The sequence below is a fragment of the Oryzias latipes genome, chromosome 1, assembly GCF_002234675.1.
Source record: "Oryzias latipes chromosome 1, ASM223467v1".
Taxonomy (NCBI): Eukaryota; Metazoa; Chordata; class Actinopteri; order Beloniformes; family Adrianichthyidae; genus Oryzias; species Oryzias latipes.
In genome coordinates this window covers 3,281,356-3,296,621 of record NC_019859.2, presented here as the reverse complement: position 1 = coordinate 3,296,621, position 15,266 = coordinate 3,281,356, and the positions used below count along the sequence as shown (strand labels likewise).

The 15,266-nt window shown below is 40.6% G+C and overlaps 2 protein-coding genes across 2 annotated transcripts; both read left to right on the top strand.

Moving 5' to 3' along the window:
* Nucleotides 1-1,799: 1,799 nt before the first annotated feature.
* On the top strand, nt 1,800-5,688 carry polg2 (DNA polymerase gamma 2, accessory subunit). The gene is made up of 8 exons (XM_004065520.4): nt 1,800-2,504; nt 2,859-2,964; nt 3,136-3,241; nt 4,398-4,583; nt 4,715-4,852; nt 4,919-4,999; nt 5,091-5,191; nt 5,310-5,688. The coding sequence occupies exons 1-8, from the start codon at nt 2,045-2,047 to the stop codon at nt 5,473-5,475; spliced, it is 1,344 nt and encodes a 447-aa protein (XP_004065568.1). The 5' UTR covers nt 1,800-2,044; the 3' UTR covers nt 5,476-5,688.
* A 471-nt stretch (nt 5,689-6,159) lies between these two features.
* srp68 (signal recognition particle 68) lies at nt 6,160-13,870 on the top strand. Its single transcript, XM_023954241.1, has 16 exons — nt 6,160-6,305; nt 6,687-6,753; nt 7,019-7,132; nt 8,296-8,491; nt 8,658-8,740; nt 8,814-8,923; nt 9,011-9,090; nt 9,251-9,391; nt 10,407-10,505; nt 10,593-10,657; nt 10,866-11,019; nt 11,139-11,233; nt 11,422-11,551; nt 11,641-11,716; nt 11,797-11,849; nt 13,269-13,870. The coding sequence occupies exons 1-16, from the start codon at nt 6,218-6,220 to the stop codon at nt 13,494-13,496; spliced, it is 1,779 nt and encodes a 592-aa protein (XP_023810009.1). The 5' UTR covers nt 6,160-6,217; the 3' UTR covers nt 13,497-13,870.
* Nucleotides 13,871-15,266: the final 1,396 nt, after the last annotated feature.

Here is a 15,266-nt window from a genome sequence, read left to right as displayed (position 1 = left end):
CTCTTAAAAATACCAATAAAATAACAGATGGTTTCTGCAAAGCTAAAGATCAGTTATAGTTTAAATTAACTATAATGCATATGTTAACAGTTTTCTTAGATTTGCACCATAAAATAATGTGATGTATCCAGAGGATTTAGTGGTTTTCAGCCCCAGCAGCTTTCAAATGACTTCCTGTTATGGTTTTAAAAATGATTTTTTTATGGAATGCTAATAAAACTGCTCTGCTCGTCCTCCGTACTAAGGCTGATGTGAATTTTCCTACTTTCAAAACTGGGCTTGATGTCTGTCATAAACTTAAATATCTTGGATGTTTTGATAACGATGAAAATGACATCTGTAGACAACGTTCTCTACTAAATGCTCAGGCACACAGGTTTTATTCATGTTCAATTTTTTTAGGATACTTCTATTCAAATCTTACTGGGCTGCTTTGTACACTGCCTTTTGCATTTAAGCATTCAAACGTTACACGTTGCTTTTAATGATGCCTTGAAGATTTTATTTTTAAAAAACAGTGGTGTAGTGAGTTGATATTTGGTTCTGGAGTTCACACTCTTCAGGCTCTTTTGAGACATTTTATCTATGGTTCTATACATCTTATTTCCTTGAAGAATTAAATTAGAAAGGACAGCTTTATTAAATATCAGTCCCCAGTTTGGAGGATTACTTTAGGTGATCCATCCCCTATCTACCTGCTACTGTTGCTTATAAGCAAATAAGCAAAATAAATACATGAAAAAAAAATCAAACTGGAAGCCTAAGATGTATTTTTCTCTAGTTCTATAGTGTTTTTACTCAGGTTTACAGCAGCCAATAGATGTGCTCCTTGTTGAGAATTTGGCACCGCCTTCAAAGATTTTTCCCTTCCTTGGGAAAATGTACTACTTTATTTTTTTTCTTCAGAAACTCAAAAATCCCCAATACATGTTAATAAATAATGCACTGATTCTTGCAAAATTTTATATTCATAAATGTACATATCATACATCATATTTTGCTCAATTCTTTCATGTTTTTTGTTTTGTTTGTTTACATAGCATCAATATCACACTACATCAACAGAAAGGCACATGTACATGTTTAAAAGGAAACTGAAATTGTTATTATTGTCAACATACTGTGAAAATGCTGCTCCAACCGAAACCATCTATTAACGTGTTTGTGATTTCTTTCTGTCTGTTGACACTTATATGGCCACACGCCAGAGTTTATGTTGTTCAAATTCATTGTCCCTATTGTCTAACACTTTCCACTATATTACCATCATTTCTCGCATTCTATTAGTATATTTTATTTATGAAATTATTTTCTTTTCTTTTCCTTCCGCCACTTATCTTTTGTATTTTTATGCTTGTCTAAAATGCTGGACCCCTAATAATAAGCAGCTGCTTCTGGGATGTCCATTTTTTCCACATTCTGTATTGTGAGATTTGTTGCTTTCGCCGCATTGTGGAAAAAAAATAAATAAATAAATAAAATAAAAATAAAAAAGGCTCTCAAAACTATTGATATGTGTGAATCTCATGTCTGCATGTTTGTTATTATCATTATTTTACACTGTATACCACCATGGTTTCTCTTGCTGTCTACTTGCACTCTTTTCAATAAAGTTTATCTTTGAAGAACTTTATTGAACACAATACAGGACAACAGCATAACACGTTCATAAAAATCACAAAATATGGCGGATACAAGTAGTAAGAATACTGAAATTTCAAAGGAAGCAAAAAAACAAGAAAAAGAGAAAAAATAAAATTAAAGTTGGCATCGCATCACCGTAGGTTGACCGGATGTGGAAGATTCCCGTCCGGTTCACACGCAGTATCACCGCACGCGCGTTTGTTTACATCCATTGACAGTCCGCCGACCGTGGTGTCGGCGTTAATGGTTTGTGTCGTACAGCCAGAACTTAAAACCGATGTTTGGCTTCTCGAAGCAAAGATAGTTGGTTGGATATGAAACATGGATAGGTCGAAATCATGATTACTGGCGGGAGTTTGCACTCCCTGAGCTGACTTACATCCGGGCTCTTCTCCTTCGCATGATGATGATGTGGGCTCGGTGTGTTCGGCGCGTGCCGTCGCGCTTCTCCTCATTGAGCCGCAGAGGCTGCAGCTCCGCGCCCACAGACGGTTTGGACCGACTGCGGTCGCTGCTGCAGCTCTGCGTGGACAGACACTACGTCTCTCCCGGCGAAACGAACGCAGATCTGTTCCAGCGAGGCTTGAGCTGCAGCTACGGACCTCTGGGCACGGAGCTGAGGAGGAACCTGCTGGAGCAGTGGTGGCACTCCGTGACCACAGGCAGAGCCAGAGGCCAAGTGCTTGGGATCAGCACTCTGTACGTCAGTCAGGAGGAGCGAGCAGCTGACGGACTGCGGCTTGTTGAGTGTGAGCATATAAAGCAGATACTGGATCGACAGGAGAGCAAAGAGGAGATCATCCAGGAGATAAAAATGCTGCTGGAAAGATCCCCAGAAGTGAGGACAAATCTACTGACAGGTAAACTCCAAACCCTTCACTTCCTCCTCTAGATGTAATGTTCAGATGTGTAAACAGGTTTTTGAAACCTGTTCTATATCAAAAGGTATTTAGTTTTGATTTCAGTCATTTGAAATGACAGGACTTATCTAAATAAGTAAACATAACCTGGGAGTAGACAATAAAGATGCAAACACAAATACCGGTACAGTACTTATCAGATAGGAATTAATACAGTGTTTGAAAATCATCAACCTCCCTCCACCGTGCTTGACAGTTTGCCCACAACTCAGAGGCAATTTTCTAACAAATTCCTGCCGCTCGCAGAAACTATGTCCTCAAACCTCCAACCCGGTTGTTTGGTGTTTTCCTCAGGTGCCTTGCAGCAGTTGGTCCCGTCGTTGGAGCTGGTCAACAGAAAGCTCCCGTTCGGCCTGGCAGAGACGGGTTTGTGCTTCCAGCCTTCAGCTGGTTCTGGTTGGTGAGGCCTCCTCTTCCTCTGTGATTGTCTCTCTGCAGTTTGGCTTTATGAACATGGAAACATCACTCTGACTTGATCATAAACTCCAGACAAACACAGGATTTTATGACTGATTTTCACAACTCCTGTTGATTGGGGTTTATGTTTTTGTTTGCTTGTTTGACCCCACAGCTCGGCTGAAATCACGCAAACGTCTCTGGTTTGGTTCTGTTCTCCTCGCACTTCTTCTCAGTGGCTGGACCACTGGACACGACAACGACTGAAGTGGTGGAAGAAGGTGAGTGAAAGCTTCAAACAAACTGTGGATGGGGAAAAATACAGGCAGAGTAAAGGAAATTTAGCATAGCAATTACACTGAAATTAAAATACTGTACTCTAGTTGTTTTTACAAAAATATCTCAAATAGGAGACTTTTATTTAGTGAATTTTTCCACCAAATGTTTTGGCGTCTGACAAATAGCTCTATTTAAAATTTACAGGTGAAAGTCTTCTCTTTCCATATATATTTATTGTCCTATCCATCTTTCAAACTGTATAGAAACTACACAATAGTTCTAATAATAAAAAAAAAAAGGTTTATAAAACACGTTCCTATTCTTTTGCAAACAATGTTTTGATTACAACGTTACGAATTTATGCTTTTAATTTGAAATTCAGTAACTTCCGCCTTGAATAAAAGAAGTGTTTCTGTGTTGTGCCATATCTGTGCACTGGCTAAATGAGAAGAGGGCCGAGCCATATAGTTTTTTTTTATTGTCTGTAAGGATGGATAAGTGAGCTACTGAGCCCTTTCAGTGTTGAAAGTCCCGCTCTGAGCACCTTTTAATCTATTTCAAAATGTTCCCAGTGGTCTTTCCATTATGATGATGCCGTTTTTAGCCAAAATAAGAAGGAAAAAACGGTCATTTTCTACAACAGTTTCTGCAGAGCGGCAGGAGTTCATTTTTTCCTCTCAGTTGTGGGCGGCAGTGAGAGCCATCCAGCCATAAAGTTTAGATCCAGATTCCAGCTCAGATTAGGAAAATAAAGACGTTCATAGATCCATTTGTCTACAAAGATGCATCAGAATGAAGCGGAGCAGGGAGCTCTGTTCTTTCTACACCACAAATATATATGCCAATATTTCATCTGCTCCTGATTGACAACAATTACAATAAAGAAAGACTCAGAAATTCTGTTTCGATCTTAATTTTCTTCACATTTTTCCTCCATCATCAAAAAAAATGCCACAAGAACACGTTAAAAACACCAAAAAAGTTTTTTTTTTAACAGTGTGTCTCTTTTCATCCATGAAGTTAATTTTGACTTTAATATTAAGACGAAACCAAAGAAGGTTTACCTGAAATATACAAAAAAAACTTTGCTCAGCAAATGCTTGTATTTCAATATTTTGTCAGTTTCATTTCAAATGTCGTCCACTTTCCCGTTTGTAGTTCGCTCTTTCCCCGTCGGACTTCAGCAGCAGTGAAGTCCCCGAGCAGGAGCTGGAAGGCGCAGCTTCTCGCGGCGTGAGGATCTTGTACAATTTTCCGTGGGGAAGTGAGACTCTGGAGACGCTGTGGAGCCGAGGGAATGCTGAACTCCTGCACGTGCATAAAGGAGCACGCTCCAAACTGCAGGTTTTTTTTACATTCAAGACTCTTTAACTCCACCACAGCAGACTCATTTTGTTACATTTTCAGGTCCTGGTAATGTTTAAAGTTGTGTGTCTTTTACCTAAAAAGCATCCAATGTCTTTTATGTGCTTTAGTGTCGAGACGGCCAAAAGTCTGTCCCTCACGTTGTCTGGATAAGCGGGAACATGGATCGCGGCGTGACGGCTTTTCTGTTTAACTCACTCCAGCAGCTGAAGAGGGAGGAGGGCCGGCAGAAGCTGCAGCAGAGAAAGGTCAGGGTGCCCAGTGTTTCCCCTGATGGCCGCCGCTCTGGTGTCTGAGCGTCCGTCTGTTTCCAGGTTCTGAAGCTGCATCCGGTGTTGGCTCCAGTCAAAGTGGCTCTAAACATCGGAAGGGGGGCCACCATGGAACTTAGACAGGTAATGGGAGGTTTTATTTGTAAATATTTGTGGAGGATTTTTATTTTTTTGTGTACATAATAGTTAAAGTTGCTGAAACATGATTTTTCAGGTTTGTGGAGGCCTTCTGCAGGAGTTTCTGGAAGCTAAGATCTTCACGTGGCCTGGATATCTTGAAACCGTGCCGACGTCAGCAGAGCAGCAAATTGCCAAGTAAATGTTCTTTTAAAAAAAAACATGAACACGTTTAATTTAATGAACAATTACATTTTGTGCAAAATGGTTGGTGGTTCTCTTGATTCCAAATTGCCCTTCTGTTTGTTTTTTACAGATATGATGAGATGGGAGTTCTGTTCTCTGTGGTGATCAGTGACAACACACTGGAGAACGGCCTCGTTCAGGTCCGCAGCAGAGACACAACCATCAGGGAGACCATGCACATTTCAGAGATCCGGAAGTTTCTGTCCAGATACATTTCGGCAGCTGAAAACATCTGAATAAAACCTACAATTGGAGTTTTAAAAAAGTTTAACCCCTTTATCCAAATTTTTCTTTTTTTTTTTCAGAATAAAAGGGACTTTTTGTGGTTTTGTTCCAGACTACTTTCTAGTTTTTTACTATTTATATTTGTTCCTTTTGTCAGTATTAGATACTATGCAAAGTAAGTTTGTAATTGTACTTTTTTAAATAAACGTTATTTATATACGTGACAAGTTTTTATTACCCTTTTTTGCCCTAGCACACAAAATACTACCGGTAAATGCTTTTGGGCTAGATTTACAAATTCATGATACAGTTTGCTTAAATATCAACCAAATTTTTCACATTTCCAACTGATTTGTTTAACTGAAGTAACAAAGAGGAAACTTTCATGAATAAAAGGCTAATTTTCTGCGTCAATAACATAGAATCATGTATGTTATTTATTGGATTTGTGAAAGCGTAATTTTAAATTGTTCCAAATTATTTCCAGTTACAGTTTACGTTACAATAACTTATAAGGTATTTAGTTTACAAAAACTTAATAAATCCACTCAGAGATAAATAACATCTGTTTTTGTGCCGCTTTATTGCGCGTTTTGGATTTAATTCCATTCATTTCTAAAGTTCTCTGCTCAGACGAGATCCAGCGAGAGTTCGTCGGCAAATATCGCGATATTGTCCCTCTTACTACCTCCTGCTACTATTGGTCCGCTTCTCTCGAGCATGTGTGCAACGCTCCACCGTTAGCCTGTAGAGATGGCCGCAGACAAACCAAACGAAGCTAAAGTCTCCGTCGGGGAAGAAAATAAGGAAAATCTCCCGGATAGCGGACTTGGTCTTGAGAGTATCCTTTACCACAGAATATTTTTTTAAATTAAACTTTTAGTTCTGCTATTTCGAGTTACGTTAAAAAGCAGATGTTAGCATACTAGCTAAAGGGTAACCTTAGCAGCGTCTTTAGGCTACGTGTCATTACAAGTCTTAGCTCCGACGGTTAAAAGAAAAAAACGTTTAAATAAAGACAGATATAAAGTTAATAGATGTAAACTTGTGGGACATAACCGATATTTTTAACCACTGCTTTTGCCTTTTTGTCTCATCTATTGCCACCGACCAAGTCTCACTGGCCTTCGGAACAGTGAATGACACATTTAAGTCCTCATTTTCTATCTTTATATTTGTTGTTGTTGCTACTGTTCTACGTTTCCTTAACATAGAACTTCAGTCTTGCAAATCATCAAGGAGTCCCAGCAGCAGCATGGCCTCAGACACGGAGACTACCAGAGATACAGGTTAGCCTTCGACCTCTAGCCATCTTTTATACCTTAAATTCATATTTCTATTCTTTGCTTTGATATGTATTTTTAGTTTGTAGTGAAATCAAGAGCCAAGTATCAGACACTTTAAAACCCTCAGTGAGGTATGGGTTTACATCAGAAGCTGACATTGTTCCTGGATTTGTAAACCAGGGTTGTGTAATTTGTTGGTTCAGTGCTTTCACACTGAAGCAGAGCTGCTTAAAGTACTGTTGTTTCTTTTTGTGTAATTTTTTTCCAGGGGCTACTGCTCCCGCAGGCTGCGTCGGCTACGCAAGACTCTTGGATTCAGGATGGGCAACCGGCATAAGTTTGTTGGGAAGAAAATCACAGAGGAAATGCTGACTGACAGCAGGTCAGAGAAGGATTGGCTCTCATTTATTTACTACATTGATTTTATCTGGAATCAAGTGTTGTTTTCCTTAAACATAAGTTTATATTATATTTTTCTATTTTGGATTTCTTCTTAAAAAATCTAGTTTCGAATGTTTTTTTTCTTCATTGGTTGTCCAAGAATATTCCTTAAGAGCAGTGGACCCTCATCCTTTGGCTGCTGATTCATACCGGTCCATGAGACGGTTGGTACCGTCATGGAGAGAAAAAATATATGTAGCCAACTTTTTTTCTGTTTTATCTCTAATCTTTTTCTGAAGGAAGTTTTATTTTGGAATTCTGCTGGATTCTTTCCACCACATCCGCCTTCTTCTTGACGCATGTCAAGTCACTCGATCACGTGTTGAGAATCCATCCGCTACCTTCTCAAAGCGGCTGGACCGACTCCTAAATCGAAACCCCATTCTTGTAAAGTTCACAAAAGTCTAACGTATTTTGAAAGTTTGGAGTTTTTTCTTTTTGACATATGAGTCCTCTCTATTTTAGCAAGACATAGAAGAACCTTCAACTTAAAATAAAACAAAGCTACTATTTAACAGACAAAAACCAAGAGTTTTTTACTCCAAATATGAATTAATCGCTACATTTACACACCGTAGCTAAAAGTCCCATCAACTGTCTGTTCTCCGCATCTGACCCATCCTCTGGGGGAGCGGCGAGCTGCAGACACAGCCGTGTTCAGGAACCTCCATAGCCAAGGATTTGAACTCGCAACCTTCTAGTCTCAGAGTGGACACTTTACCACAAGGTCACTAAGCTGATTGATAATAATGCATATTCCGCAACTGACAGTCTTTTGTTATGAAGATGCTGCTATTAAAGTTGTTAAAACAGCAGATTCATGCTCAGTATTACATTTAGAAAATACCAGTTTAAGTAGCCGTCTTTAATTTTTTTGTATTTGTATTTCCCACCTTGACAGATGTGGCTTAAAGGAAAATCTATTTCACTTTAATGGTTCCTAAATAAAATGTAGGAGACAAATAAAGTTGCAGATGCTTAACAGAGAATGAAGTTAAACTTAAAAATCAGACTCTGACCTCAGCCTCGTACAGACGGTTCTGTGAAAGTTTAGTCTGTAATTATGCAGAAAGCTTGAATGATTTTCCCTCTTCGTGTTCTCAGATATCTGTTGCTGGTTTTGATGGAGGCAGAGCGTGCTTGGAGTTACGCCATGCAGCTGAAACAGGAGGCCAACACAGAACCGCGGAAGCGCTTCCACCTGCTCGCACGCCTCCGGAAGGCCGCCAAGCACAGCGAGCGGCTGGAGAAGCTCTGCGAGAGTCACCGTGTCGATGCGAAGACCAAACTGGAGGCGCAGGTACGCAAACGTTTCCCCACCCGTCCTCGAGAGGCACCCAGAGACGGCTGCTACGGCTGTTTACTCCTCCCACGATGAAGCAAACAGATTATTAGCTTGAATTGGTCAAAACCATTTTTTTTTTCTCGAACAACCACAAAGTGTCAGCTAATGGTTTTTATTCCAGGCCTACACTGCATACCTGACTGGGATGGTGGAGTTTGAGCTGCAGGAGTGGAAACGCGCCATGGAAGCCTTCAACAAGTGCAAGTAGGTTTGACGCCAGCTTTCTTTCTCTGGTAATCAGATGCAGACAAAGATGAACCCGTTTTCTATCCGTCAGAACCATCTATGAGAAACTGGCCAGTGCGTTCACCGAGGAGATGGCGGCTTTGTATCGTCAGCGCGTGGACGAGATCTCCCCCAACATCCGCTACTGTGCTTACAACATCGGTGAGCGTCACTTCAGTTTCCCACGGCTTCTTTGTGGTTCAGGAGGTTTTTATATCAGACTCCAACTGCTTTGAAATGGGTCAACAGGAGACCAGAATGCAATCAACGACCTGATGCAGATGCGGCTGACAGGTGGAGGCGGAGGCATGATGGCAGAGAAACTGGAGGTGTGTGGCTTTGGCGCTCTTTAAGGGACGTTATGTAGGAGTTTTACGGATGTTGAAAGTGGGAAAGGAAAATATTTCAGCAACTGGAAACCTTTTTTAAATTTGTTAGCCTTAATGACATAAAGATCAGTTTTAAAATGCATTCCTGCATTCCTTCCAGACGCTGATCACTCAGGCAAGAACCAAGCAGGCAGCTACCATGAGTGAGGTGGAGTGGCGAGGGCGGAGCGTTCCCGTGAAGGTCGACAAGGCTCGCATTTTCCTGTTGGGTCTGGCAGACAACGAGGCCGCCATTGCTCAGGTCAGAACCACCCCCCCCCCCCCCCCCCCCCCCCCGAGTGGAGTTTGTACGATTTTAGATGAAAGATTTTTAATATTCTATAAAGTAATAATGGATCCAAAATTTGCTGTTATTTGTTTAAAAAAAATCATCACTTTAGGTTGTTATAGAAAACGATAAATAGTAAAAAACAAAACAAAAAAAACACTTGCGGTTTTATTGTTTTTTTTTTGTTTTTTTTCCTCCAAAGCAAAATCTGTTTTCAAACATTTTACTAAACAAATGTGTATCCGAGTTCATCTGAAGCTGCTGCATCAGAAGGAAAAGCTGTTGTAGAATCACAGCTTATAGATGTGACTTAATACGACCATTATGACCAGAGAAATCCATAAAACAGAGACTCCGCCCACCAAAAAGACTAATTTAACAAGCTGATTGGTTGAGAATATTACAGGATATTAAAGGTTTCACTATGATGTGAATTCACTCAAATATGTAGATTTGTAAGGAATCTTTTGGTACTTTAACATTTTATAAACATCAAATTCTGTTACTGCAGCAGCCGTCCGCTAGAGTTAAAGAGTCACTGGCCTCAAGTTTTGTCGGACGTCCTGAGAATTTGTCGCTCCGCATATCTGATAAATGATGAGCGATCGAGAGCAGAAAGAGTTTAGCCTGAAAACAGTCATGGTTGCTTCATTGCATTTGTCGACAGCGACACCTGTGGGCGGGAAGAAGTACTGCAGTGCAGCAGAAACCGGTTGCTGTGACGTTGAAGTTGGTTCTTAGCATCAACAGGCTTTACTGAAAACTTTCAATTTATTTTCTGTTGGCGATCAAAAACTACCCTTTTTTTTCCTAAACAGAAATTTTCAACAGAATTCCTAAAGTTCTCTCTGATTATGAAAAACAAAGTCAGTTGTAACCCTCTTTGGCCATTCTACAACCATGGTGCTGCTCAGGATGAGTTCAGCTCTTTCAACATAAAAGGCAAATGTTTACCTGTTTTTTTTTTCTTTTTTTTCTTTTTTTGCAGGCAGCAAACGAGGAGACCAAAGAGCATCTTTATGAGACCCTGCTGGCCGAATGTAGAGACACCATCCAGGCTGTGAGAGAGGAGCTGAAGAGTGAGGCGGTGAGAAACTCCCGTTCAAATGTTCGGTGGGACGTTTCAAAAGCTTTCGGGGATTCGTAGGTCATTGTCCTTTGGTCAATTTTGTAGAAACTGCGAGAAAGGAGCTCAGACAGCGATGGAGGGAAAGTTTCCAACCTTCAGTTCCTGCACAGGTAAGAATATAAAAAATATAGAGACTTTTGTTTTAGTCTAGTCGCAGAGGAAGTTCATGCTTTGACATTGGTTTTAGTAAACCAACCGTGAAGATGTTTCCTCAAACAGACAGAAGCAGCAAACTCAGAATGAAACCGAGGCTGATGTGTTCCTTGTAGACATGAGAAGCTCTCAGGTTTGACCTGCTGTTTGGTTTTTCTGCGGCAGCTATCTGACCTACATCAAGCTGTGCACGCTGGTGAAGAGGAACGAGAGCATGGCTCACACCCTGCAGGTTCAGCTGAAGGAGACGGGGGCCGACGACAGCAAGAGGGGCCCCCGGCCTCAGGACCTGATCCGCCTCTATGACATCATCCTGCAGGTAGAGTTCAGCCCTTAAATGTCCTGTGAGGAAGAAGATGAGGCAGAACGAGAAGATGTTGATTTTTTCTCATGTTTAACAAATAAGAGTTTGTCCTCACATCCTCCTCCTCTTCTCAGAGTCTGGCTGAACTGTCCACCCTGCCGGGTTTGGAGGACGACCACGCCTTCCAGAAAGAGGTGTCCCTCAAGACGCTGATCTACAAAGCTTACAGGTCACCTTCTCTGCTCTGTTTTTTTATATTGTGCCCTTAAACTTAATTGGACACACTGCTGTCCATATTAACAGAGCTGCGTCTCTTTTCCACCTGATAAATAATCCAGCAAATGGATTTCACAGCAACGTCTGTCCTGCTTCATTAATCAGAATAAAAATGTACTTTTCTCTTTTTCCCGCTGGCAGGTGTTTCTTTATAGCTCAGTCTTATGTCCTGGTGAAGAAGTGGAGCGAGGCGCTGGTTCTGTATGAGAGGGTGCTGAAGTACGCCAAGGAGGTCCAGTCCAAAGCCAAGAGTCTTAACAGCAGCCTCAAGGTTTGTTTCAACCCGTGAAGTTTTAGCAGCTCCATGTTTTAAAAACCAAACCGTTCCGTTTGTGCTCTTCCTCACTGAACCGTCTGCAGGATCTTCCTGACGTTCAGGAGCTCATCGCTGAGGTGAACGCTGAGAAATATTCACTTCAAGCTGCTGCCATTTTAGGTGAGAGCCCCTCCATGGAAGAAATGCACTAAATTTAACATCCACAGATTTATCTGAAGTCACGATGAAATGTGTTTCAGACAAGGACGAGACTGCAGAAGTTTCTGTTCCTCATCAGCAGAAAGACAACACGGTAAGAGGAAACAGTCAGGAGAAACCAGGTAGTCTGAGATATTAGTTAGGATTGAATTCCTTCAATAGTAGGGCTGGGTGTTAAATTTACACATTTAGACATTTTTGTATAGGAATACATTAATGTTTTAAGTTTTCATGTTACTCTAATACATCTCACATACTGTAAAATGTATTAGTGAAAAATTAAACCAATGGTTGATGGATGAACACCACACAGTGTTAAACGGTTTTTCAGAGAAGCTCCAACAAAAATGTGCAGATTGTGAAACCTGCGTCTCAGTTTGGCCACTAGGTGGAGCTCACGCTATAGTATTACATTTTATTCCAAAAGATTTCAGCAAAACTTTAAAAAAAATGTAAAAAAAAAAAAAATTAAATTAAGAGTTTGGAGAATTCATGCCTGTGAGTATATAAATAAGTATATAAATAATGTGAGTATATAAATTAACACTTATATAATTATAACATATGTTGCTGCAAATTTTGTCAGCAATGTCTTTAGGTCAACCGAGAGTTAGCATTAGCCATCCTATGGGAAATTCCATTGTACGTCAGCATCAAGCTAGCAGACTTTGGTTTTATTCCCGTCATTGTTCAAATTAAACTAGATGTATCAGAGTATATTAGTAATGTTCATGAACCTTCCTTTTGGATTTTGTAAACTGTTTTACAGTTGGACACCATGATTGATTCAAAGCTGGATCTCCCCAAATCTTAGCCTTAGGTCACCAGAACAGGAAAGACATTAAAAGCTTGAGCTCTACTTTTATGAATCAATTATTGATTTATGAAGCTTGGATCGGTTCAGATCGAATAATCAATTTTACGAACCCAGTCCTATTCAGTAGTCAGCTCTTTGAAACCATGGAGGAAGGAAGATGCTTGGTGTGAGGCGTGTCTAAACCAAAAAACGGGTATTAAAAATAGGCAAGATCCTTTTTTATTCAACACTTTATGTACAAATGACTTTAATCAAAATTAACATGTTTAACGATCCAGATAACACGAGAAAAATAAATGTCTATATCCCTGTTCCCATTCCTGGATGTTCACGATGCTGAAATATGAGCTCCTTGAACTATAGTGCTAATGTGGGAGGGGCACATGCTGCCAAAGTTGAGTAAAGACAAAATAGTTTAGAGCCTCTTTAGTTAATAATTTACACACAAAAAAGATTCGTTATTACTTTAGTCACTCGTTGAGTCTAATATATCACACAACATAATGGTGGAAAATGAGGATGCATAGGAAATAATGTTTATAAACTAATCTCACAGAGGTGGTGGATGTGTGGCCCATTAAGTTCTATAGTCTCAACATGAACATAAATTCAGCTGCTATGGATCCTTCTTTTTCAGTCATGTTAAACTCCTTTTTCTTCATCACTCTCATTCTCGCTCCTCCTCTTCCTCTTCAGCCGCTCTGCGAGCATCTGGAAACTTTCCGCATCGACTCGACTCTGGTCGGCAAACATCCCAACCTGGTCCCCTTCCCGCCAGACTTCCAGCCAATCCCCTGCAAGCCTCTGTTCTTTGACCTGGCTCTCAACCACGTGACTTTCCCGCCGCTGGACGACAAGGTGGAGCAGAAGGGCAAGGGCGGCCTGACGGGCTACATCAAGGGCATCTTCGGCTTTGGCAGCTAAGCTGAAGAACCTCCATGCGAGCACACGGAGACTCGGAGCGAGTCACCAAAGGCTGGAATGAGTTCAGAGAAATCATGTCTCTCTCTGCTCGTTTTTCTTTCTGCCTGTGCGGTTAAATCTCACATGCTGAGGGAGACCTGAGGTCAGCACTCCTTCCTTTATTACCGGCAGAGAAAACATACCTGCAGCTTAACAGGTTACCTCGGTCTTTAGTTTTAACTAACCTCTGAATAATAACCATAAATGAACTTTTTGTTTCCTGTTCCTTTCCTTTAGTTTTTTGATGAGACATTTGCTTTCAAATGAAGTTTTCTCACTTTCTGCTTTGTAATCGTCAACATGTCACTGCATTAAACTTACAATTCCAAATCTGACTGTTTAGACACTTTCTGTGTTGCCGTAGCAACCACAGCACCTGCTGACAGTGAGAAAAACAAAAGCAACACAATCTGTTAGTGGCAGCGGAGGAAAATAAACGTGTTAAAAGTTCATTCTCATTCAGAAAAGATGCCAGGAGTCACAGACGTGGGGAAAACCACCATCAAGCACATCTTCAACACTGTAAATGAGAACTGGACTGAGTGACACCCCCCGGTGTTTCGAACAGAAAGTGGCTCCATGAAGCTAAAATCTCAGACTTCTATAGAGAAACAAACGCCTCTCACTCATTCTTCATTCTATTAGTTAGAATAAACATTCTGGCTCTGCTGCCTTTTTTTTTACTTTATAGTCTAAATATTTTTTCTGTAGTTCAAGTTATTCAAGTGATAAACTGACCAATCCAATCCCTCTAAAGTATGTAGTCTCACATGCAATGTTCAGAACCTTTGACACATTTCCTGCAGGGGTGTGGCCCTCCACCAAGCTCAGTCCTGATTGATGAGTGGTTGCCATAGAAACAATAATTCAGACTTATCACTGCCTACTGATCACATCTGGCTCCAACATGGCGGAGTCCACAAAACGAAAAAATGGTGATTAAATTACTTCATTTTGTCTGTGCTGATGGTAAACAGTTTTCTGTGGTTGACGTCTCACTCTTCTTCATGGTTCTCAAAGTGTGCAGGTTGACTGTTCCATGTTGATCTGCTTCTGCCCTGATTCAGTTTCCTCAGCATTTATTAGAATGACATTTTGTTATTAGAATGACATTTGTCATTCTAATTTTTTCTTTGCATTTAGAATTGGTTTGGCACCACTAAATGTGCATCCAACATGCAGGCAATATACTGTATTCAATTCTTCAGCAGCAAAAATAATACATTCACAAATGTATTAATAGAGAGATCTCATTTATATTGCAACAGCAGTTGCGTTTTGTTGGTGCTGCTGATCAGTTAGAGGACCCACGAATTAAAGTTCGCTTAGGGCCCCCGGAAGACCAGGGCCGGCCCTGCCTACTGATATACAGGTCGAGACCCTGATTTTGCTGAGTTCTGCCTTTCTTCTTTGACTAATGGTTCTGACTGTCCTTCGTCATCTTCCTCCTTCTCACTATACCTCTGTTGCTCCCCTACCATCTCTTTCACGCCTTATGCTGTACTTTTTTTCTTAAAATAAGAATAAATGTTGGTAGATTTTCTCTTCATTCTCTGAAAATTTATATAGCATACACGAGCATCAACTGATGACTTTAGATAACTATGTCGAAACAGGTCAAAAACACATCAAAAGGCTGCGGTAAAAAAAACACACCTGTCCTCAAATAATGCCATAAAATGCCAGGGGGCGCATGTTTGGTCATTAAAAGACACCACAGAAAATATTTGA

What these genes read in the sequence shown, in the direction of transcription:
- polg2 (XM_004065520.4), top strand. Translation starts at nt 2,045, where the DNA reads ATGATGATGATGTGGGCTCGGTGTGTTCGGCGCGTGCCGTCGCGCTTC. An exon ending in GACTGAAGTGGTGGAAGAAG is followed by an intron (nt 3,242 to 4,397) that starts GTGAGTGAAAGC and finishes TCCCGTTTGTAG; the next exon opens with TTCGCTCTTTCCCCGTCGGA. An exon ending in GCAGAGCAGCAAATTGCCAA is followed by an intron (nt 5,192 to 5,309) that starts GTAAATGTTCTT and finishes TGTTTTTTACAG; the next exon opens with ATATGATGAGATGGGAGTTC.
- srp68 (XM_023954241.1), top strand. Translation starts at nt 6,218, where the DNA reads ATGGCCGCAGACAAACCAAACGAAGCTAAAGTCTCCGTCGGGGAAGAA. An exon ending in GGAGACTACCAGAGATACAG is followed by an intron (nt 6,754 to 7,018) that starts GTTAGCCTTCGA and finishes ATTTTTTTCCAG; the next exon opens with GGGCTACTGCTCCCGCAGGC. An exon ending in GTCTTAACAGCAGCCTCAAG is followed by an intron (nt 11,552 to 11,640) that starts GTTTGTTTCAAC and finishes AACCGTCTGCAG; the next exon opens with GATCTTCCTGACGTTCAGGA.